This window comes from Acomys russatus, chromosome 8, assembly GCF_903995435.1.
Source record: "Acomys russatus chromosome 8, mAcoRus1.1, whole genome shotgun sequence".
NCBI lineage: Eukaryota > Metazoa > Chordata > Mammalia > Rodentia > Muridae > Acomys > Acomys russatus.
Genome location: NC_067144.1, coordinates 10,614,144 through 10,639,801, shown reverse-complemented (window position 1 = coordinate 10,639,801; position 25,658 = coordinate 10,614,144). Strand labels below are relative to the sequence as shown.

Genomic DNA, 25,658 nt, shown 5'->3' with positions numbered 1-25,658 from the left:
ACATGTGCCATGTACCAAGTACCATGTACATGTACCATGAAGAGTACACCATGAACTTCAGGGGACAATGTCAACACTAGATGCTCATATTCTGTCCTCTAAGATGCTTTAGGGATGGATTTTTCCCAATCGACTCCTCTGGGATTTCCTGCATCACTGTCCTCCATGGATGAACCAGGAGGCACATAGCATGGACTCTCTTGTTCACAGCAGCTCTGTAAAATTTCCAGAGTCTTCTCACTTTTAACAGAGGGTGCTATGGAACAGAGCTCAAATGATGCTTTCAAACGGAGATGCAAACATTAGTCAGGGCCACTATCTTTGTCTCCAAAGAATGAATACTTCAAATATAGAAGTCAGTAGTTGATGGGTCTAAGAAAAGCAGCTGATTTTTTTCACTTGTTTCTATTTGTGAAACAGAGAAGAACTACCTGGCGGCTAAATTGCTACTCGCTATAAATCATTTCCCAAGATTTTTACTCTCAGTGTTCATTTACGCTGTGTTCCAATAGGATAAAAATAGTTAAAAGGTAATCAGTAATATTACTTTCAGTCTCCCAAATTCTGTGGGTCCAAACACAACTCTGGAATTGTCTCCTGCTGAGGGACAAGGGTGGAACTCACTACAGAACTGATTGATGGGCTATAGCTACAAGTGCCACAAAAACAGTCACAGGATCTTCTGACCCAAGGATTCCGAATAAAATGGCAAAGCTAACGTTTAGCTTATTTCCATCCACTCTTAGATTAAAAGCCCTTCCGGCTCACAAAAATGAACATGGAATTCAGTGAGGGCATGTGACGATGGAAAATAGGATGGTTTAGCTTGGAAGGAATTGGAAGGAGTTGTGGTGGTGAAACCTTGGAGAAGAGTGTCTTGGCTTATAGGAAATGACTCCGTTTCTAAGTCAACAGTACAAACATAAAAGACTGTGGTACATTAGATCTTTCAGTTTAGTCTACTGATAATTTGTTTAGTTTTAATCTGTCAAAAGGAAGCTAAGAGGGTTATTGGAAGTGGCGTTGATAATCAGTCAAGATAAACCAATAGCAAAAAGCATGTGGATTCAGCTCACAGGGTCTCTACTGTAGGCCTGGCTTATATGACTTGTCTGGCTAGGATCCTCCTGCACAGTATCAGCTATGAATAGATCAATATACGAGATCAAACCACACAGCTGTCACCCATCTTTGAACTATGCGATATTCAACAAGTAATATTTGGAATCAAAGTTTACCCTCTGCAAAAATGTTCTTATTAGCTGCAAGAAGCTTTCCTAGAAAGGCTTCTTAATATACAAACAATGACCAGGCAGCTTAAGAGATGAAGTGAATGAAAAGAAAGATGTTAGAATCCAAGAGAGACATTTCCCATGTTCTAAAGAACAAAACATACAGAGTTTTCCAAGGTATTCTGAGAAAACACTATTGTACACCAGAGCAAGGCCATCTCCAGGCCTCCTAGAAATAACTTTGGCATCATCAAAATCAGTAATGTAACATAGGTATTGCCTTCACATAGGTTTTTACAATTATAGAAATTTCTGGTATTTCAATGAAGCCTACATTTTAAAACCTTGACTCAATAAGGAAAAGACCAGAATGACAGGACAGCCATTGTCAGCCTGTGATCCTAAACTGAAGGACTCAAACACTGGTGTCAGTGTCTGGGTCACAGTCATTCTTATTGTGCATGAGAATCTACCCAGCTTCAGGCTGGCAATGAACTTGGAATCTATTTGTCAGAACACTTTCAGCTCTTGAAGGTGCAAAAGCGTTAGACAAAGACTAGTATTTAACGCTGTCGCTATTCAACAAAGAGTCTATGAGCTGATGCCTCCAAAAGGCACATTAGTTATTTAGCCTGGCAGTTTCATTTCAAGCTTATCATTGGTTGAAACTGAATGGCATCATCTGGGGAATTACCACATTGGCAGTCTCTTGTGACTGGAGAAGCCCATTTCAAACTCAAGGTGCTTCCAGCTGCCAACATTTGTACTATACTCCTATTACTAATTTTGATATGGTAACCTAACCATATAAAAAGTAAATGCCAAGAACAGCTAGATACCACCTCTAAGTTCAAAAAAAGATTCAGTCACCTTTCTCAACTTCTATGTTAAACATTGCTTCGTAAGATGTATTTCTCTTGTTATGAATAAACATATCCCAATAGACCAGGGTTGCATCTTCCTTATACTTTACATCTGTTATTTTAACTTGATATAAAAAAATATGTCACAGGAAAAAAAGGGTGCTTGAGGGAACAAGAATAGAAAATAAAATGTCATTCAAACCCAACCAAAGAGTTATTAATTACTTACCTACTGTATATAAGTATCAATGTGAAATGTATACATTAAAAATAATTAATTTGTTATCCACATGTATACAATTACCCATGTCATGGTAGTTATAGAAGAATAGAAATAAAAGTAAGTTGTTATAGAACAAGAAACAGAAATAATGTTTATATGATAGGGAAAAGCTTTATCCATTTATCCATTCACTCATCCCATTGCTATGCATTCATTAAATTGTTATCAAAAGGTAGCCCATTATGAAAACATAGTAATAATTTTAAAGAATCACCTTTTTAAGTGCTAGTACTTTATGTGGTAAAGAAATAATGATAACACTGTACACCATGACATGAGCTAATATTGGTATGAATAGAAAAGGAAAAATCAGAGTAACACTAGTGGATTGTATTGGATTAATAGAACAAAAATAGAGGATGGAATAGTAATAAGAGGGTACAATAGTAATAAGTGAAGTAGCTCTGGCCAGAGAAAGATTAGCATTAAAAATGTGGTCAATTAAGGATGTAAAAGTGGAATTTGATAAAGAGAAAGAAACAATGACTTTAAAAAGACAAACGTAAAAATCCTGAAAAAGGAAAGTTTAATGAGTCAGACAGTGAGCTTCTGGGAGGCTTTGCACATAGACTGGGTTAAGGGAGGACAAGACAGAGACAAGGCTAAGAGTTGGCAAAAATAGAGAATGCAAAGTTGATAAGGACATCTATGATCTATAGCATCCAGAGACACAAAATCTGTGACCCATGGAAGATGAAGAAGGGGCATTTTAAGATAAGAGCAGAAAACTTCCTCAAGTATGTAAGTAGGTACCCACCTACGTCAAGGAGGCACTTAGCACATCAAACAGATAAGCCTATAGAATTGTTTCCTCACATCATATATAATAAAAAATAAAAATATACAGAACAAAGAAAGTATGTTGAGAGCCGCAAGGCAAGCCTATTACAATAACACTTGATACCTCAACAGAAACCTTAAAAGCCATCAGGCCTTAGGATGCTATACTTCATGCTCTGAAAGAGCACAACTACCAATCTACACCATTTCCAGAAAAAACTGCCTGTCATAATTGAAGGAGAAATGAATATCTCCATGCTAAACAAAACAAACACAAACAAACAAACAAACAAACAAACAAACAAAACTCCATCCATCCAGGTTAAAGAAATTTGTGATTATGAAGACAGCTCAAAAGATGATGGTTAAAGAAGAATCCTTCAGTCTGAGATGGCCACGCTGAGGAGACTACATGAAAAAATAAGCCATATTAGAAGAGCAGTTGAGTGAAGGAGGAATAAGAAAATATTAAGCACTGTACAATCAGGAAAATAATAGAAACTAACAGATTTTTTGTTAATAACCCTGAATATTACCAGTCAATAGATACAGATTAGTAGATAAGCTTAAAAATATAAGCCATCCATGTATGTCTCTAAGAAACACACCACATCATCAAAAACAGATATAAGCTCAGAGTAAAAGGATACAAAAGGCTTTCCAAGAAATGGAACCAGGAAAGCAACAGATGTTTTCTTCTAGTATCTGGATATGTCATTTTGTGCCAAAGTTAGTAAAAGTAATTAGTAAGAGAACAATACAGCAAGAATATATTATAATTTTAAGTATATAAGCACTGAACATGAGTGTGTCAGCTTCCTAAAATGAGCATGACTATATTTAAAGGCAGTGATTAATTTACCATAAAAATATTGGCTGACGTCAGTGCCATGATTTCACCAATTGACAGGCCTTTCTAACAACCACCAACAAAAATAACAACAAATTAAATTAAGTTGAAAACACAGAAGAAAAGTAGGCATACACATTTGAGTTAAATTATATCATAGATCAAATGGTCCTAACAGACATCTATTGGATTTCATCCAAATGCTGAAGAAACACATTCTTCTCATACGGAATAAATCTTAACAAATACAGAAAAACTGGAACAAGTTATTGTGTTCTGTATGATCACAGTGGAATAAAACTGCAAATCAACAGCAAGAGAAAGTACAGAACATATACGAAGTCATAGGGACTTAAAAAAAATACACTACTAGATTATGAAAAGATCAAAGGTCAAAGAAATTGAGAAGTAAATAAAAACAGATTCCCCAGAATTCAATAAAAATGAAAAAAGTAACATTTCAAAACATAAAATGAAAATGAAAATAGATCTGAGAGGAGTGTTTATAGCCATATGTACCTTTATTAAATAATCTGAGCCATTTCCAATAATAACTACATACTCTATGGCCTTGAGAAAGCAAGAACAAATCAAACCTCAAATCAGTGGACAGAAAGAAAAAAGATTAGGGCAAAAGCTAATGAAATAGAAACAACAGCAACAAACAAACAAATAAACAGCAATAGGACAATACAAAGCATCAACAAAGAACTGTTTTGTTGTTTTTGTTCTTTTGAATAGACTTACAAACCCTTAGCCAAACTAAAAGAAAGATAGGTTTCAACTAAATTAGTGGTGGAAGGGCAAATATTACAACACATACCAATGGAATTCAGAAAATTGTTAGGGAATACCATAAAATCTTTGATTCCACTAAACTGAAAAATCTAAAAGAAATTATTGAGTTTCTAGATGCATATCAAAATTAAACCAATGTGAGATCCATAGCTTAAACAGATTTAAAGTAAGACACATGCTTGAGGCAGCGATAAAAATAATCTGCCAACTAAAAGTGCCCAGGCCCAGAAGCAATTATTGCTAAATGCTCCCAAAATATAAAGAGGAGCCATCACCCAGTCTTCTTAGACTATTCCATGAAATAAAGACAATGGGGGCACTACTGAACTCCTTTTATGAAGCCTTGGTGCCAAAAGCAGACAGGGTCACACAAAATATGAAAATTACAGATACATTTCTTTTATGAGTATAAACATAAAAAAATCCTTAATAAAAATTTCCAAACTGAATTCAAGAACACATAAAAAATGATTCACCCAGAGAAATAGTCTTCATTCCAAAGATGTTGTTAATAGTTCAACTTAAGCAAATCAATAACTGTCACCTGTCACATAAGTAGACTAAAAGAGAGTAATCATGTGATACCTCAGTAGGTGCAAGAAAGGCTTTGACAAGACAAACACAACTTCATAGACAGATCATCTAAGAAACTAACAAAAGGGACAACATGCCTCACCATAAAGTCTTTATCAAACACGACTCTAACAAAAATTATATAAAATGGAGGAAATCTCAGATCAGTTCCACTAAAATCTGTGATACACCACTGCTGGTGGTGTAAGCCAATCTAAGCACTAAGGAAATTTGTTCTATGACAGTTATCTTCCACAAGAGGTGTTAAACCCATATGGGTAACAGGATCTTCTCATATGGCCTCACAAACCACACAATTCAGGTGTGTGATCTTCCTTCCGTAATAATGTCCATGTTCAGTGTGCATGCAAAAGTGTTGGAAAGGAATCCATTTTTGTCTCTAAAGGCTCATGGGAGCCTGGCTGAATCTTAATTTTCAGTAGAAGCTATCAGGACCTCAACAAGACTCAGGGAATGGTTTCTCTTCCTACAAGGCACACTTTCCTTGTTGTTTTACTTGGTTGAAAGCTTGCCTAATTTTTCCTCTAGACTCTGCTCATCCATTGTCTGGGGAGGAGACCCAGCCTTATCTGTTTAATTAAAGACGCAGGTGATTATCCGGTGTGCTGGTAACAGCTGGATCTGGTGGTAATAGGAATGAGAAGGAATGAGAGCTCCTGGAGCTGAAATAGCAGCAGAAGTGTTAGAAAGCATTGTGGGAAGGTCGTCAAAAGAAAAATGCATTTCTAAGGAGTTGGACGAGACCCCTGTGAGAAGGGAAAGAGGCCCCTTTAGAGGAACACTTTATAGAGGTCCTCAATTCGTCATGAGTGTCGGTAAGCCATTATGATCTGTGTGGTTCTAGAAAACGTGAAGTTTTCCAGCAATAAACCTGTTGAGATTGTTAAATTATTACGCTGGGGGAAAATGGTGCATCGATAATGAGAAAATGAGGGAAGTGAAATGAATCGGATAGGGTTTAAAGTGTGTAGAACTCAGCAAATTCCACAAGCTGAAGTTGGCAAATAAGATCTGTGGATTGACAGGGAGAAAAATTATTGCATTAAAAATCAATTAAAGGGGGGGGGGCTCTGAAACAATCATCCCCAAGATTCCAAACTGAGTAATTCCTGGCTTTGAAAGCTGAAGTTCTGTGTGGGAGGTCTCTGGTACTCAGATGAAACATTTATTCTCTGGGCAGAAATAATTTCTCTCATTTGGGGCTCCCTGGTGTTATATTAAGTGAAAACGATTCCTTAAAACTCACAACCTTTAGGGATAGGGATACAGCTTGGTATTAGAGTGCTTGCCTAGCATTCTTGAGGCCCTGGCTTCAATCCCTAGCACTGTGCAAAACACGGTTCAAAGTTCACGTCCTCTCAAAAGTTAGTATTGTTATTAGATTTGAGGGTCTTTGTCTTAAGTGTATCTACACAAGACAGTCTTACTTATCTCTTTCCATTTTCACATGGGTTTCTTTCAGCTACTTGGAATGACATTTTCCTTTTGATGACCTTCCTGAAATACTTTTTAAAAACATCTATACTGCTTCTTAAGCGCCAAGAGATCTCATTCCTACTGCATTCCTATTACTAACAGATCCAGCTGTGACCAGCAAACTGGAAAAACACCTCCATCTTTAAGTAGACAGACGAGGCTGGGACTCCACCAGGTATTGGATGGAGTCTAAAGGAAAAGATAGGCAGGGGCACTGAGCATACAAAACATAAGGTAGTAGAGATCAGGGACTACATATGTATGTCCAACTGGTCTACCTTGGGCAGGTTACACAGTTGTGTAAAATCCAAATATATAAAAGAGTTTAAACTTTAAATTGTTTTTATAATGTTATAAAATAATGACAATAAGAGTATCAAGCTACATAGCTGGAGGGATCCTAATATAGGGTTTACGTTACAGATTTAGAGTTACCTGATAACCAGAAAGTGCTCACACTGTTCCTAATCAATAAATAATGAGATTCTGAACACATAAAGCCATCATCATATTTTATGAATGTAGCACTTACTAAACATTATTAAATACTTTGTACTTTGTGATAAAATTGATGTTCCCATGGCATCTTTGCTTCCCTTTATTGTTTCTTTTCTTCCAAACAGACAATATTTATCAGTTTTATAAATGTTTTTGTTAATTACATATAAATATTCTTTAATATGTAGTTAACAACTCAGATACTAAAAACAAAACCTCTATAAGATTTAAAGAGCATATAACTTTTAAAATTTTATTTATGTTTTTAGTTTTAACATGTTCTTACAATTTTTTTCTATAGATAAGAAATGGGTGCAGCTTCATTTTTGTAAAGTAGACCTTGAACTGATTAAAAATTATTCTGACATTTTAGGCGATTTAAAGTAATTTTTTATCACCAAGCTAAAAAAAAAAAAAACAAAAAACAAACAAACAAACAAAAAAAAAACAATTAGTGTAACTGAAAGACATAAAGGAGAAATGACGGCAAATAGAAAACATTTTAGGCCTCTCTTTTGAAGAAATTGGTGCAGGTCTGAGCTAACTGACTTTTATCCCAGTGTAGTGACGAAATCACAACAGTCTCTCCAGGACACCAGAAAAGAGCACGGGGTCACAAGATCCATCCAATTAGACCCAATAGTCAAGATGTTGAACAGAAATTTTCTTTTCTACCAGCGTTTTTGTGACTTCTAATAATTTAGTTTGAAAAAAAGAAATCCTATCAAACAGCATTTTCCTTCATTGTCTGAAGAAAAACAAGTGATAAAAAGAAACATACATCTGGGTTTTTGTTTTGTTTTGTTTTGTTTGTTTTGGACTTTTTGTTTTTTCATATTGAGAGATGGGCGCAATGCCATAGAAAAACTGGCAGGAATCAGGGCCTTTCTTTGAAAACGTATTTATATACTATAACTTGAAAGTAAGAAGTAAACGACACTATTCAATTTAGTCATGAGAACAGAACTATCTCTGAACTAGGATAAGATAGGAAGAAAGAAAGGCCAATGGTTGCTTTCAAATAAAAGGTTTTACATTTGCAACTTTAAAAGATAGTCCATTGCTTGACTACATTGCTGAAACTCCAGGAAATGATGGGTGGCCAAATTAAGAGCAATCAACAGACTATGTAATATTAAAAGCCAATGTCTCTATCATGTTATCCCATGGCAAATGTGTATTGTTCTATTATTTATTGCACCTCACGCTATTAAATGTCTAATAAAACATATTTTTTAAAAACCTCCTCTAGGTAAGTACGTGGCCGATTAAATTATCACACACGTTCCCATTTTGTGTTTCTTGGCTCAAAAGACTTTCTCAGACTGACTATTTTTATGCCACTAATTTTGCTTTTAATTATGAGAGCTACCTTAAGTTAATGGAATTTGAGAATGGGACTTCGCTGTTGATCCAGGCAAATTGCATTTGCTCATTTGAGACAAAAACGACCAAAGGTAATGGAAACCTGAAAGAGACAGAAGAATGTGTCTGTAGATTCTGGCTTCTCAGCCTTAGTGGCTTCAATTTAATTTTCAGAAAGTCAAATTTATAATTAGGAGGAGAGAGAAGTGAGAATGGAAAAGGTAAACAATACCAGTAAACATTAGAATGGAGTCATAGTTAATTTCCCTATCTAAATTAGTCTCCCAATTCTTATGGCTTAAGGTAAAACAATTTAATAACTGTCATTTCCAAAACCCTGACTAACCAATAAGCACACATCATTCGTGTCCGTTTCTCATCTTCTTTTGAATGGAACAAAGTGACTTTAAGAAGCCGGGAAATGTGTAATTACACAGGCAGGAGTTGGTGGCCTTTGATCATAATTACAGTGCTTTATCCATCCATCACTTGCTGCTGGAGGACTAGTCCTTGTGAACCCTTGAAAGGAGCTGGAAGCCCTGTCGAGACAAATTTGAGCTTCAAAACAGCTAATCAGAACCTTAGCTTTCTTGTCCTGAGTCACAGATTGAAATTGTCACTTTAATCTTACAATCCATTTTTGCCTTTTAAGTCAAGCGAGGCCATGGAGTCTTTCTCTAGGAAGACACATCCCAGGCTACATTTTTTTTTTTTTTGGTTCCGTTTAGGGGAATTTGGGTCTCAGTTTTTTTTTTTTCCATTTAGAGGTGAGCAAACAAGTGAAGCACCTAAAGCGCTCGATGAAAACCCTGATTTTGCATTTCTTTAGTGCGTGCTCGATTTCTCAGTTTCAAATCTCAAATGAGTGAGGAGGCTCATAGTGCAGGCAGCTCTAGGGCCGTCGCTTCAAGTGTGACCTGATAATTGCGCAAATCAAGTCACTTTTGTTTAGCACACAATTTCAGGCCTCTGGACAAATCGGCCCATCACAGCCTCAGAGCACGGATGGGACATTTCTCTCCAGACTTGGGAAAAATCAGAAGTAAGCATGTACAACCCCGTGTTTGCCAAAGCTACATTTGTCCTTCGAAGTTTCAGGGGGAACTATCAATGAGTCAAGCACAACTGTACATGAATCAATTTGGGACATGGAGGCAGGCCCAGTTAACAGACAAGACTACGCCATTTGCTCCCTCTCTCACATGGCTGCTTCTAGGTCTGTCTCTTGGCAGCCGTTCCAGTGCCCTTGAGCACGTGTGATCCTGTTTTATTCTTGTATTGTTTCTACACAGGTCACTCACTCTACCCGAAGTACCCTGAAATCTAGGCCTGCATTTCATTCAACTTCTCTCCTCCTGACTCTGCATCCCAAACACTGTCATAAAGAGACTACGTTAGTCAACTAAAGTAAACCACGGCACAGTTGCTTCATCTATGGTTCAAGGATAAACATCTCAGAGTTGGTAGATTTCTTATTGCTGGTGTAACAAGTTGCCCCAAACATAGTGACGAAACCAACACCAATGTTTTATGTTACAGTTTGGTGGGTCAAAAGTCTTAGACAAATAGTGGAAATCGAGCAAGGGGCTGGCAGGGCTCTGTTCCGGGTGGGGAAGAATTTGTTTCCTTATGTTTCCAGCGTTTAGAAGCTTCCCATCTATCTTGCCTCATGACTCTTTTCCATCTTCCAAGCCACCAATGAGCTATGCTGTGTTGTCTTCTTTATATGTCACTTTGACTCATCGACCTCTAAAGACTCTTGGGATCACACTGTATGCACATAGGCAATCCAAATTAATCCAATGTTCAAAGTTGGCTAATTGGAATCCTTAATTAGGAGCCAGCCTTTGGTCATATTATGTAGTTGACTCATATACTCTAGAGATTAGGATGTACCTTCTTATGGGGCCATCATCCTACTGTCTTCCAAGTGGATCAGATACATCGAGAGACCCTTAAACTGTAAGATCTGATTTAAATCTAATAAAACGATCTTGTCATTGGTAGACACTATTTTGTACTGGAGTTTTGAATTTTAACAAGAGCTATAAATTCTCATCTTGTGTTGGCGAGTATTTTGTTGCGAACAGACAGCTCAGCCCCTGTAAGGTCCGTATTACTTAATTCTAAAGTGCAGAAGTCCAGAGAGACAATCTGCTGTTAAGACCTGCAGTGATTCCTGCTCTGCATCTACACTCGATACCAAGGAGAGTGACATTTAAAGTATAACGCCCTTGATTGTTATTGTACATTGAATTGCATCTTTGGGAAGGACTCGCATGTCTGTGGGAAGGAAGCAGTCGTCTACTAGCTCACTACACACAGACTAGCGGCAGCGAGCACTGCAACAGTGAGGTGCATTTTAGAGTTGAGCTGGCTTACGTTTAGTTCTCATAGGCCTCATGAACTGCAGACTGAACATCTCAATATGAACTCTGCGGAGCTGTAATTTAGATGATTTAATGAACTCATGGCAATCATATAATTAGAACTATAGACCAGATCTTTGACACATGGTATACATACTTTGCTGACAAAGTTCCCTGTCCTCGGAACATTCAAATGTGCCAGGATCTCAGAAGCAACACAGAGAATTATAATAGCATTGTGGTAAGAACCTGAATTAGTTCTTCATGAATGCACTTGATATTATATATATATATATATATATATATATATATGTGTGTGTGTGTGTGTGTGTGTGTGTGTGTGTGTGTGTGTGTGTGTGTGTATTAGGCCCTGTAGATAAATTACAAGTCAATATTCTTTCCATTGAAGTAAATCTGTTAGTTACTGTACCAGGCCTCACGCCACTTAATGACTGAATTTAGACAAGAAAAGCAAATTGTACTATGTTACATTTCTTTACAGACTGTCAGATCGACAAAGCTAATCGTCAGAGAAGCCCAAATCGGCTTTCCTCATTGGAAGATGCAGACATATTCTTTATCCAACACTAGAAATTATATTATATGTTCTTTATTTAGGCGGTCTTCCTAAAAACATATAGAGAGTTTTTAATCCTTTTTTAAATTATTCTAACTGTAATTAGGAGTGATAGCTATGCTGTGACTGCTTGGAATTAGGAATGGCTAAAAGTGTTCCTTACATGAAACAGAAAAAGAGACAGCAATTGCTTTGAACTGTGAGCTCTTCTTCTTCTTCTTCTTTTTTTTTTTTTTTTTTAATTTTTTTGTTACTATATAGTTTTTTCTTAAAGACTTACTAACACAAACAAACGACACTAACTATCCCTCCCTCCCCACCACAAATTTCTGGGTCTGAGTGGGAAAGCGGAGAACTCTTAACACCAAATTCAGTTCATTATAACTGGGACTGCACTTGAGAAAAACACTGGTGCACGATCAGTATGTGTCCAAACAAAAGAAAAATGCGCATCTTACTGCTCAAGAAGAAGTGTTTCTTTGTACAAATATCTTGGAAAAAGGTTTACAATTATGTAAGGATTAAAAACACAACTTTACTACAGTCTGCACATACAGAGGAGCACGTAGCACTTGTTCCCAGGAAGTCACGGCACTTAGCAGGTGGCCTCTCTCTCGGCTCCCAAGCCTTATACAAGGCCAATATGTTAGTAGGAAGCTCAACTAGAAGTCAGGCAGAGAAAGTGTATTGTAACTCTGCTCTCTCCATGTGGACTCTTCCTGATGTTCTCACTGTTTGGTGTAAATAAAAAAGCAATGAGCTATTTGGTGGGAAGAAGACCTTGTACATTTACACAATGGAACACTATTCAGCTATTAAAAACAAGGAAATGTTGAAATTTGCAGGCCAATGGATGGAACTATAAAAGATCATCCTGAGCGATGTAACCTTGATCCAGGAAGATACGCATGGTAAATACTCACTTATAAGTGGATATTAGCCCAACATAGATGTCTTCTGAGAGACTCCACCCAGCGGAGGATCGGGACAGACGAGAGACTCTCAGCCAGACTCTGCATAGAGCACTGAGGGTGGTGCGGAAGAGTTGGGGGTGATGAAAGGATCTGAAGGGGTCAGGAGCTCCACAGGGAGACCATCAAGGCCTCTGGATCTGAACCCAGAGGGCCCTTCACAAACTCAAGCACCAACCAAGGACAATGCCTGCAGAGAACCTAGACCCCCTGTTCAGATATAGCAGGTGGAAAGCTCATTCTCCACGTGCGTGGGTGGGTGGGGTAAAGCAGGGACAGCCTCTGACATGAACTCTGTAGGCCACGATTTGATTTGATCACTTCCCCTTGGCGGGGCAGCCTTGCGAGCACACAGAGGAAGGGGATACAGGGTATCCCGATGAGAACTGATAAAAATTGTGGGCAGATGGTGGGGGAGGGGGTCTAGGGGAGGGGAATAGGGCAGAAGAGGCGGGGGGGGGGAAGGTGGGAACGGGAAGATAAGAGTGGGGGGATAACAGTCGGGATGTAATATGAATAAATTATAATAAATAAAAAATATTTGAAAATTATAAAAAGCAGAAGGCAGAGAAGGTGCCAGAGCCATCGTTGGAAGGCAGCCTGCCTGATCACAGAGTAAGAAGGCTGCCACTGGTGGAAGACAACAAATGACAGCCCATGGCAGACACGCTTCTGCCTTTATGTGCGTCGTATCACAACATGGAAATGGCTTCCTCTGTAAGTGTTCTGTCACCACTCTTCCACTTAGGATATATTTAGAAAGCACAGTTAATAAAGTTGACCTTTAAGCAAGTAAAACTAAATTCACAAAAAGATACTAATTCATAAGAGAAACACTCTTACAATGATTTAGCAGCATGAACGGCCTGTGAATAAAGGATGACTGAGAAAGAATACGAACTCTTTCGTAAATGGATCATATTGTAATGATATTTGTTTCTATTTTAACTTTTTATGTCAATTTCACATTATTTCAAAATGTAATCTTGATTTATTTTTTTCCCACAGGCTTATATTTTGAAAAGATATTTTGAAAGGATTGAATGCCTCGCAGAATGGATTCAAGGTGTATTTATCAAACTAGATGGTCATTCTAAAAATAAAATATGTAAAGGACACAACTTATACCACAAGCAGCAACTTCAATCCGAGAAATTGATTTTACACTCATTTTGAGTATTCATTAGGCTAAAACCAGCAAATAAACTTACTGTCCATGTGTTTTGTTTATCAGGAATTAACCCACTGACTTATTTGCCGATTTTGCACCATTTATTCATGCTCTGATACCTTTGTTAAAATTGGGTTGATAATCAATTAACAGACTTTGTGACTTTTAGACATCTTTTCTTATTTTGTGTAATTGCCAATGTCACCAAATACCAATTCTATAACCTCCACAGATGTAAATGCCTTTCTTGTTTTCAGAAAAGTTCTTGCAAAGACTGAAGTATATTTGTATTAATTCAGAACAAAACCAAATCTATATTATGTCAGTATGTTCAGGTGGAAGGGATGGAAAACAGAGGGTGACATCTCTAATAGACCATAATAATTTGAAATTTGTTTTTAAACTGTTTTTTTGGGGGGGGACTGGCATCAGTTTTTATCAATTAGTAATAATAGCTCGCTATTCATTCTATTCTATGTAAAAACAAAAGCCGTGAATCCAGTCGTGGAGTTAAGAATGTGAGCCTTGCCTAACCTCCTTTAACACAACAATAACAACAGAAAGCCTCTTTGAGCCTCTCTTAAAGACAAGGTTGAGAAAGACAAATTTCATATGTAGATGAGTATGATTATGGAATGATTAAATTTGGTCTTTCTTAAAATAGACTTTGTAATCTGAGAACTACCAGGGTTGTCTGCTTAGAAAAATCCAGTCACACTGTTCATCCATTGGACACCAGAGAGAATTCTGTATTCTTGTGTTGAGATACATTTTTGTTTCTTATTTTTTTTAGTTGAACAATTTTTTTCACCCACTACATTTGGATTGTGTTTTCCTCTCCCCCAATTTCTCTTTCTCCAGTAATATTTCACTTCATAATTTAGTGATTAAGGAGGGAAATTAATCTATGTAAAAAAGTTAAAATGCTTAAAGAGACATTGAATATCGAGTATGTAAGTACTGCCAAGTTAATGTGATGTCAATAATGAACCCCATGGCTCTTTCGTTTTTCCTTTTATTTTTAGGCAGGATCTCTTTAGCTGGCATGGAATTTGCAGTACTCCTGCCTCAGCCTCCTGAATGTTGGGATTACAAGCACGAGACACTACACACACATTCTCATGAACTTTTGTACTCACGTGTCTTACAAAAGGAGGCTTAAAATCCATATTTCTTTCTCTCTGTGCTATTTGATGGTTACATTTTCATTATGTAAGGAGACATTTTATCCTAAAACAATTGTTTTTATAAAACTTCCCAGACCATGTTGAACCACAGTCTCACAGCTGTGCACACGTTGCTGTGCCTTCTCCCAAGCTGGCAAAGCTCTTGAAATCAAGGCAGCCTAAAATTTATTTTTCAATATGTTAAGAACTTAGGTTCTATCTGTTCATGAGCTAGTAGGTCATCAGGGCTATATGAAAAACAATTTCTTTGCTTGTATTTATAGAGTTTTCCAACCCACCACTAGAAATGCCAGCAGAAGGATGTGTGTGGTAGGCTAGTGCACAGGGTAGGAATTTGTGAAGCTACTGTGAGTCCAATGCAATCTTCAGGAAAGGCCTAGGAGGGCATGTTATGAGAGTTGCTGTGGAGTGACAGTTGTGTTCTTAGAAGGATGGCTCCAAAAGCTGGTAAATGGGAGGGTGATTTTTGAGATTGCTGAAAGGTCTTTCAGGATTCAGTAATCTTGAGTATACTGCTTTGTCATCATTTCTATCCCCAGTGCCAGCTAAGTTTAATTTTTAGGTCCTTCAGGAAGCTGGATTCTAGGTCCATTTGATTTTGCTAATGCCATTGCTTGTACAGACAGCAAGAGAGGGATCAAGCGACTATTCACATTTCCCATTTCAATCAGGAAGATAGCAACAATCTCACTGTCTCTCTCTGTCTCTCTTTTCTTTCTATATTTCCCATTCCGTTTTTTCTTTCCTCTTCTGCTTTTCCAACCTCACGGGAAGAGAAAGAGTCAGCCTGACACGAGAGCGGTCTACACTGATAAACAGACTAGTCTTTCACAACCCGAGGCAGGGCTATGGTAACAAGAGAGTCCTGCCCAGGGAGCGCACTAGGGACTCAGATTCTGGTGTGAGGCTCCAGCCTGCAAGCACAGGTGGCAAGTGTCAGTTTAACCCCTTTCCAGCCCTGCCGTTTTCAACACTCAGGACCTCTCTCATTAGTCTTACAAAGCACCAAATTCCAGCCTCAAATCTCATGCCATTAAATTAACAACATCACACTGCTTTGTACCGCGTGAATGTCTCCCATAACTCTACACTGGAAACACTCTTCAGATTTCATTTACTCGTTTAAAAATAGCAAACTCTAATTTGAAACAGTCTATCCACCCCCCTCCCCCCCGACATGGGCACACTATGGTGAACTCTCACTAATATTCCTTCTCAACGCTAGGTAAATATTTTTCTACAAACACAAATACAAGTCAATCTAGTCACAGGTTTTAGAAGTCGTATTTGTCAAAAGATGATGCTTGTTTTCAAACAAATCAAAAATAAAATATTCTTTAGAGCTAAAATGACAAGCCACAATCTGTGTCATATAACAATGGCTATCTATTTTTAAGATATAAATCAAAATTTCCAGTGTTAATTTTGACTTGCAGATTGCCCAATAGATTATTTTATCCCTGCCCAATGAAATGTCTTTTTCTTGGGTGGGTGGGTGGGTGGGTAGGGACTGAGCATGGCAACTAATACATTTTAATATTTGAAACACAGCTCAGAATGGCATGACACTTTTTAAATAATGTTTTGATTAATAATCTGAGAATGGAACACTCATCTCTCTCTACTATCTCTCAGGTCCTTGCCTTCTACCCATGCTACATAGTCTCTCTCTCTCTCTCTCTCTCTCTCTCTCTCTCTCTCTCTCTTTCTCTCTCTCTTTCTCTCTCCTTTATAAAAATTGATGCCTTCAAACTTCATCCCTTAGTAACACAAGAAATCAAGTATAAGACACCAGTAGAAAAGATGCCATAGACCACTTTAAGTCCATACAAAGTCAAAAGTAGGTACCATTGTGCTCATTAAACAAGGAGGGGCTCTTTAGGACACAGCAAAAACACTCTGAATACACAGGCACACCAGGTCAGTTCTGACAGAAGTCACGTCATAATATATAAACTCACCGCTGGATGTAAGGGTCGGGGCAGTACTGTAGGGTAGCACACCGTGAAGTTTCAAAATTCATTTCCTTCAACTCTCTTTGATACCAACAGATGGGGAGCAAGTCTATAAAATATACATATACACCTGAGAATATCTAGGTATGTAGCCAGAAGGCTGAAAGCAGTAGGGTCAAATGCCATCACACATAGAAGTTTAGACACTTCCCCTCCCTTCACACAGATTTGCAAGGGGGCGGGGCGTTTCTTCCTTTCAGCCAATGATAATCTTCAAGTGACCAGAGCATCATAAACAGTTGATTCTTACCAGCTGGGCATCCTCTGTAAAGCTATTCTTCCTCCCTGCCACGGTTTTAGAGCCCTTGACGTCGAGCAGACACACTTGCTGGCAATTTGTAGGCATCTCTGAACTGCTGATCTTGCTCGTGATTGGGCGCTGGCATGAATGGCATCAGAGGTTAATCACAGAAGCCAGGACTTTTGTCACCGAACTAATAAATGTCTCCGTTGCTCCAGCTGAGTAATGTCTCCTGGATCTGGATCCTGATTTGATTTGAGAGCTCTGTTACTGCTGCTGGGGCTAGAATGTTTTGCAGAGACGCTTAGGAAACTTTTTTTTCTGTCTTCTTCCCTGCCCCCCTTCAGCCTTCCTTTCAGCCAACCGCCTGTTGTGGTCACAATCTCAAATAGCAAAGACTGGGAAATTCCTTGATTATATTTAACCTAGAACTGACTCTCTCTTCGTTTCAGCTAGAGAGAAAGACAGTGTGTGTGTGTGTGTGTGTGTGTGTGTGTGTGTGTGTGTGTGTGTGTTATCATGCCTATGTCCTTAGAAATTGTTTCTTCCCCAAATAAAAGAAAATAGCCTGTACTGACTTACTTAATCCATACAGATAAAAGTAATAGGGGTTTAAACATGTTATTAAAATAGAAACTGATACTTTGTTTTACAGTGTTTTCTAATTATCTATTACTTAGGTATTAGGTATTTATTTAGAAGTATTTCACATTGCCTGTCAATGGGGGAAAAGTACATTTATTTCAAACTCTATCTTTCTATCTCATTCTCTTATGTCCTATTTTTGCTGCTTTTAGTCTCTTTTGACTTCCTTTACTATAATATCTAACATTATTTATACAGTCAAAAATTAATCAAAGTCTCCATGATAATTAATTTGTTTCCTTTCTGAATGTACTCTGTAATCCTATCCTAGTTCTGTGGATTTAGAAATTGAATGAAACATGATTCAGATACTAAATTAGAATAGAGTCCAGCAGGGAAATAAAAGCTGTGTGCCCAAGTGCCACTGACATGGCAAGAACATGTTTCCATTCATGCCACGGTCATAGACACCTGCAAACTAGTGACATGAGAACATGTCAAAGTTGTGAGACAAGCTAAAGAGAAACCTGACATTTTCCTGTAAGAAAATTCTGGTTCAAAATGTGTTCGTAAAGATGTTTTATTTGTTGCCCCAGCCAGGGAGACGCTATTTAAAACTTGACATTCTCTTCCTTTACTCAGCCTGGGAGTATCTAACATCTGTGAATTGTGAAACTCACACACATGCTGGCCTGAGCCCCAGCCAAATCAGACAGCTTGCTTTAAAAAAAAAAATGTGAAACTTGAAGCGAAGATCATTTCACTAATTAATTATAGATTTGCTCATCGGAATAGAAGTGTTTGTCTTTCTTCCTCTCAGGAAATGCAGATGACCTAATTGCAAAATTCTTAAGTTGAAAATAAGCACTCTTCTATGGCTATGGCCATGAGGGAGCTCCATCATGCAGGGCCTGTCTGCTCCTAGTTGTAGAATGAGCCATCGAAGGCCAAAGAGACACGAAGCTGTGCCCCAAAATACAAAATGGGGATATAGTTCAGTGGCAAAGTACTTGTGTGCTGTGAAAAAGGGCCTGGGTTCTATCCTGAGTCACGAAAAGTAAGAAAGAGGAGGACCCTGGATTCAAATGTAGAGTTTCTTAAATATTAATATACCCATGAGTCACTTGGCATTCTGTTGTGGAATCTGGTTCTTTAATTCCTGGGTCAGGGTTGAGATTACATTTCTAACCCCGGGGTGGCTATGCCAGGGTGGCTGACCCTAGGATCAGATATGAAGTGGCAAGGTCTAAATTCACTCCTCCTCTGGTGTTTACACTTAAGTGCTCACCAAGAGGAAGAAAGAACTTGTCAAGATAGTTTATGTCACTGTTCAAAGTCATAGACTTCCACCCAATCAATTGTTAAGCACTCTTTGTGATCATTTTTATTTACTAGCTTTATGCTTAAATTAATGTAAAATATATGTCTTTGTATCAACAGTTGTCATAAAAATAATTTTATAGAAATAATTATGAAGGATATCGATCCCTACTGCTTAATGAAAATAAACAGAGTTACCTTGATTTAGAGGATAAAAGCAAAGTCCCCAGGGTCACCAATCCATTCCAGCAAGCAGACAGCCACAATCTGGGAAAAAAATTACTATACTTGCTTCATATCTGGATTCCATCACTCCCCCAGACACTCACGTTACTAACCAAATGTGTAAATTATTTCCTTGAGACACCAGTTAGAAACTTTTCTGAGTGTGAGATCTTTTAGTCAGAGAATTCAGTAGAATAACTTACATGGGCATGTAACAGGAGGAGGTGGTGGTGGTCTTCCCAACCTACATACTTGAAAGACACTGTAAGCATCCTTGATTTGTAAGAAGCAGGAATAGAGACGTCATGGGAACAGCAACGTTCAGGTTGTGGTCCTCTCAACATAAAGTCCCAGGAAAAACTATGTCTTCCTCCTCTGCTTCTAGCAGCCTAGAATGTGTCCAGGCTGACTCGCGTATCCAGAACACAATTCTCACTTACGCCTATGACGTTTATCTCACAATTGCTTTCATTTGTGCACTTCCTGGTCCAGGTTGTAAAATTTATCATTATTCTCCTTCTGATCATGTTCTGTTTTTCACCAGAGGTGTCGTCAAACCTCATCTGTTTAACTTCAAAAACCCAAATGATGCCCTTGTCCCGTAGGTAAAAGGAAGTGACTTTATCTCTCATGTCCTAACCCTTTATACTCATGTGCTATGGTTTGACTACCAAATCCTCCTCGCGGGATCGTGTGTTCACAGATACATTCTGAGAGGTTTTAGGACCTCTAGGAGGTGGGGCCTAGGTGAAGGAATGATTCTTTGGACCATTGGCTTTAAGAGCTACAACCCAGTTGCATTGCCTGTCACACCTCGGGTTCCCAACACACCGAGATGTGAACAGGCAAGCCCACGTCTCTGCCACCACGGCTCAGGTTCTTCTGGCTCCCAAACCTTTGTGCCTTTGTTCTGAGTCTCATCGAGAGAAGGAAAAGAGTTCTGTCCCTTGAGGAGAGAACAGTAAGCGCAAGGTGGTGGAAAACAGATGCTAGCAAGAGCACCTTAGAGCAGACAGCCTTGTATGTTTCCCCAGCCATGGCAGTTTGTGACCGTAGACACTGTTTATCAGAGAGGCTGAATTCAGAGAGATTGGACCTTAAGCTCCCGTCTTCTTGAGCTCAATACAGCCTATAGCACGCCAGCCAAAAAAGATCCTTCTAGAATGCATCTTTCAACATCTAACCTCAGTTCGACCGCAACTTCTGTTCACCAAGGAGAAAGCAAAGCATGCCTTGGGAAGAGGGTCTTACTAACTCTCCCACCTTTGGGCTCCATGTTTCTTATACCTGCTATGGTCTGACCTCTAGGTAGTGTAGATAGAACCAGGATCCATGTGCACTGATGCTGGTCTAGTGTCCACTCACTAAGAAGCACGTGCATTGGAGACTCAGTACTGGTATCTTGATTTGACCTTGAGCTTCTTGCAGGCCCTGCAATCCATCAAATAGAAATATTTATAGCTAAACTAATGACTAGAGTCTATTCAGAAGAGAGAAAAGGCTTGGGGTGGGGGGAGGGCGTCCCAATGAATGGGAAGTTTTGATTCAGGAGGCATACAAGGAAACACAGAAGCCAATCAGGCAGGGAAGAGGTTGGCAGGCTCCCTAACAGACAAACCTGATACCCTCGAAGTCACACCCAGTGTCCAAAAGCAATGTGGGTGGGCTTCTTTTCCAGACATACACGAACAGCTGTGTGGGGCATGCTCCTCACTCCCACCCATCCGCCCTTCACTCCAAACCCATGTGAGGGGGAGATAAATAAGGAAACACCGGAAGTCCTTATTTGGTACTGGCCAGATTTGTTTTTCCGGGAGCATCTGTTAGACGCAAGACAAGATGTGCCTTTCCTCTACATGTTTCGGTGTGTGCTTCCTAAATGAAGACATCTCTTGCGTAATCACGGTTCAACCGTAGAAACCACAAAATGCGCATCCATAAAATATCTACTCTCTGTGTCCATTTCAAGTTGCCTGTTGTACCAGGCATGCCTGTATAGTGACAGAAAATCCTGATTCATGCCTTGCCTGTTTAGTCTTTTCTCACTGGGAACAGGTCCTTCAGCTGTTTCATGACACGGTTATTTGGAAAGATGACAGGCCAGTGGCTTAGTTTAGTTTTTGGTGGATATTTTCTCCTGAGTAGATTCAGTTACTCACTTTTTGGCAGAAACAGCATGAAAGCAAAGCTCAATATGGCGAATCCAGAATCGTGTGGCTTCTAAAAATCACACCAGTGGAGTTTCCTCGATTTAGAGCAGCTCCGAGAAGTTGATCATTTTGAAACTTTCACAGTCCCTTCAAAGACCTCAGGAAATTTTTCTGCAGTTTGTTTATAATACCTCATGCCTCTATGAGACTTGTGCTTGTGAAGTATTTACATTCTAGTCTCTATACATGGTTGTCTCTTTCTACCTCATTTCCCTTTTATCGCCTTGTGCCCCACACAATCTTGAGAGGAGGCAGAGGAGGGACTTTTTTTTGAAGAGTCCCCCAAAGGCAAGTCTTTTGAAGAGGCTATATTTTAAGTTGGGGTTGTAAAACCCCATTCAAGCTGTTTTCAATTGTGCTTGTGAGTGAGCTACTGAAGCTCCTCCTGATGCATGCATGGCTGCTGAGTGCGTGCCTCCTGCTCAGGATGGCTGCTGAGTGCGTGCCTCCTGCTCAGGAGGCTGCTGAGCGTGTGCCTCCTGCTCAGGATGGCTGCTGAGTGCGTGCCTCCTGCTCAGGAGGCTGCTGAGTGTGTGCCTCCTGCTCAGGTGTTAGTTTCTGCTCTCTTGAGCCTCTGAAAGCTCAGGCTGGAGGCCACCACTGGATTCCTTTAGGAATTGGTGGAGAAATACCTAGCTCCTTTAGCAGGAATGCAAAATGGTACAGGAAAATCAGTGACTTAAATATTTGCTTAAAACTCAAATTGTTTTTTAAAATATATTTTATTGCTTTATTCATATTACATCTCAATTGTTATCCCATCCCTCATATCCTCCCATTCCTCCCTCCCTCCCATTTTCCCCTTACTCTCCTCTCCTATGACTGTGACTGAGGGGGACCTCCTCCCCCTGTATATGCTCATATGGCATCAAGTCTCTTCTCGATAGCCTGCTGTCCTTCCTCTGAGTGCTACCAGGCCTCCCCATCCAGGGGACGTGGTCAAATATGGGACACCAGAGTTCATGTGAAAGTCAGACCCCACTCTTCACTCATCTGTGGAGAATGTCCTGTCCATTGGCTAGTCAAAGGAATGGAATGGAATACCTTAATACACCATGACACATTGACATACATGTAAACTATCAACATTTGGTATTGCTCCCTTTTCTTGTTACTGCCTTGTGTTATATCTCCCGCACAATGTTTCATCCCAATAAAGAGCACTTGGCTTCTCTTCCAGAGGACCACGGTTCAGTTACCAGCAGCCATATGGCAGCTCACATCTGTCTGTAACTCCAGTTCTCAGGTCTAGAGGATGCAGCACCCTCATACATACATCTATGCAGGCAAAACACCAATGCACATACAATCAAAATAAGTAAATCATTTAAGAAGTAAGTGAATATAGGAAGGAATAGATACGGCACAGCCCCCTGGGTCAATGATGGAATTTTGGTGTGAGACAAATGGTACCTGATTGGTGCTGATGAGGTAAGAAGATGTTGGCTAGTACCCATCAAGCTCAGGTGTTGGTAGGAACAGAAAGAAGTCTTAACTGTCCTTCTGAAACCCAGAGACCATTGTGCTGGGCCCTCATTCCAGATTGATGTTCTTTTCTACTTTGTTGCTTCAGAACTAAAAATCGTTTCTGGGGAAATCATAAGAAAGGTAGCCATGGGCTAAAATCTGCACATCCCAAAGCCTATGGCCTTATGGAGTCCTGAAAAACAACATGTACCAATAGAGTACAGCCATCAAAAAAAGGACATGCACCAGTTATGATTTTCTATTTTTTTTAATTAAATATACTCAGAGTTTAAGTGAATTTAGGGATCAGTAACTGAAAGAGGAAAAAAATCCAGCAAGCAGTGTAATTTCAAAATAACTAAACTTTTACTTCATTTCAGCCTTCTGATTTTCCAGTGAAGATGATGCCGAGAATGCAGGAGCATCACCTCCTTTTTACATGAGAAAACTAGGAATCAATCTCAAAATCATATCCTCTAATCAGTAATCCTGACCCAGGATGGAGACCATCCACTCAGGAAAACATTAATTAGATGACCATGGAATTCCTGATAGTACACAGGGCTTTGGCAAAATAGAGGTAAATAAAACACAATGCCTTTTACTAAATACTCCATGCCCACTGCCTATTTGTGTAAATTCTAAAAACCGCTGGTGGTACCTTTTACATTTGAAGTGGGAAACAAAAGCTGGGGTGTGTGTGTGTGTGTGTGTGTGTGTGTGTATGTGTGTGTGTGTGTGCATGTGTACTAATTACTATGCTCTTCCAGATAGTAATGGAGCCAGAGTTTGAACTCAGGCACAGCTGTCTCCTTGACATCACAAACAGACTTCCACACCCCCTAGCAAGGTTCAGAAAGCTTCCACATGCATTTTGCATCTTGGAGTCTTAACAAGTGGTGCTAGCACATGTTCTTCGGCTTCTTTTTCTGTTCCAGGGAGTCTACGATACCCTGAGCCCCACAGATCCCAGCCTCCAGATGAAGGCATGAGCTCATAGTGAACACCCACATTTGGGCTGAGAGTCAAGAATGTTAGCTCTGCTTGTTTTGACATTGGCTTGTTCACACTGTTTAAATACGCAGAGGTGGGTGGACTGGTAATACACTTCTGTGAGATGGAAATGAATCTCAACGCATTCTTACAGGGATAGCCCATGCAATGACCCCTGATTGGATTTTGTTTAGAGCATGGCCAATCTCCTTGGACTTCTCCTTTAAAAATGTAACATCTGATTTCCAAACACATCCCTGTATACACTGCTCCCGTCATACTAAGCAGGTGAGAAGTTGAAACCCTGATGTACCCATCCTCCACCCTCCCCCAGTTTGTGGTCTGTCTTTGGATCAGCAATAATTGCCTGGTGACTACTACGGATTCAATAGTTTTTGTCTGTGATCTCTGATCTCTTCTATATGCAGGAACCACAGAATCTTAATAGCTTCATTAAGAGTTGCGTCCTCATGTCAAAGCCAGGAATGTTTGTCTAAAGCAACAGGTAAGCCATCTTTTGTTCGATTTGATTTAGCAATTGCATCTTACGTTAGACACTCTGAACCATACTCTGAATTGCCTTAACATTACTGAATAGGCATCATGACACTGACTCTAAATGCAAAGGGAATTAGCCAGAGGCCTTACGCCAGCCTTAAAACCCAGATTATTTATGTCCAGATTGATCAATGGCTACACACTTTCAGCTGCAGTTTCAGTACTTTTCCTGTTATCAGATATTACCCCCTTGTATCTTTTCAGCATCATCTCCATACTTAAGCCTAACAACCAAAACAAGAAGCCAGGCCATTGTTTATTGCTCATCTAGAATCATGAAAAGACAGTTAACGTCTCAGAGTTTAGAAGAACTTGGGCCAGTCACTACTGTGGATATTTCTCAAGCTACCTGTCTTCAGTCTGATAGTGTCTGATTTTCTGGTATTCAATCCAAACAATAGGCTTTCTCATTTTTTTTTCAACAACCCTAAGGTTGTAGTAGTCTAAGGCCATGAGCTTGTGTCCAAGCATACCACCATCACAACCATCACCACCACTCGCCACCCCACATGAAAACAAACAAACAACAAACAAAAACCACTCTGGCTGCCCAGGTCTTTACATAGTTTTACCAAGGACTACATGGTAAGATCATGTCTAGAAATAAAAAATGTAGGAGTTTCTTAAGGTATGTAGAATAGTTACAGTACTAGTTGAAGAGAGGAGCATAGTTGGTATATATTTTAGTGACATCGGCCTGGGAAGACATCTGTTGGAGAGGTAGATTCTCATGAGTGCTAAGTTCAAGTTTTTTCTAGACAGAGAGAAAACAGAAGGGCTGTGTGGTTACTACTAAGCTGTAGCAACACCCTAGAGATACATTGAGAAACTGAGTGTTCCTAGTATGCAATTAAATGTTGAGTATAAAAGACAAATGGGCTCTTCATTGCTTATGGAGACTCAAGAGCCTCTTCACCAAACCAAACAAAACAAAGCTGCAGGCTGAGAACCTAGTGGCTAAAGTCACTGAGTCTAAGAAACATTTGAGCTCAGTGCAGAGTGGCTGGAAACACCTGTTATTCTGAACTAA

General features: G+C 39.3%; 1 protein-coding gene and 1 pseudogene across 5 annotated transcripts in view; both read right to left on the bottom strand.

The window, feature by feature from the left end:
* Tp63 (tumor protein p63) overlaps window positions 1-17,120 on the bottom strand; it is a 199,040-nt gene extending 181,920 nt beyond the window's left edge. For 3 of the 5 annotated variants that reach the window (XM_051150789.1, XM_051150790.1, XM_051150791.1), the window contains exon 1: window positions 16,976-17,118. In XM_051150789.1, the coding sequence (XP_051006746.1) occupies window positions 16,976-17,037 (62 nt within the window). In that variant the 5' untranslated portion in view covers window positions 17,038-17,118. Of the gene's footprint in view, window positions 1-16,975 lie in introns of all 5 variants that reach the window. The other 2 variants (XM_051150793.1, XM_051150792.1) reach the window with 2 other exon arrangements.
* Window positions 17,121-24,350: 7,230 nt separating this feature from the next.
* On the bottom strand, window positions 24,351-25,081 carry LOC127193246 (RNA transcription, translation and transport factor protein-like; annotated as a pseudogene).
* Between the last annotated feature and the right edge of the window lie 577 nt (window positions 25,082-25,658).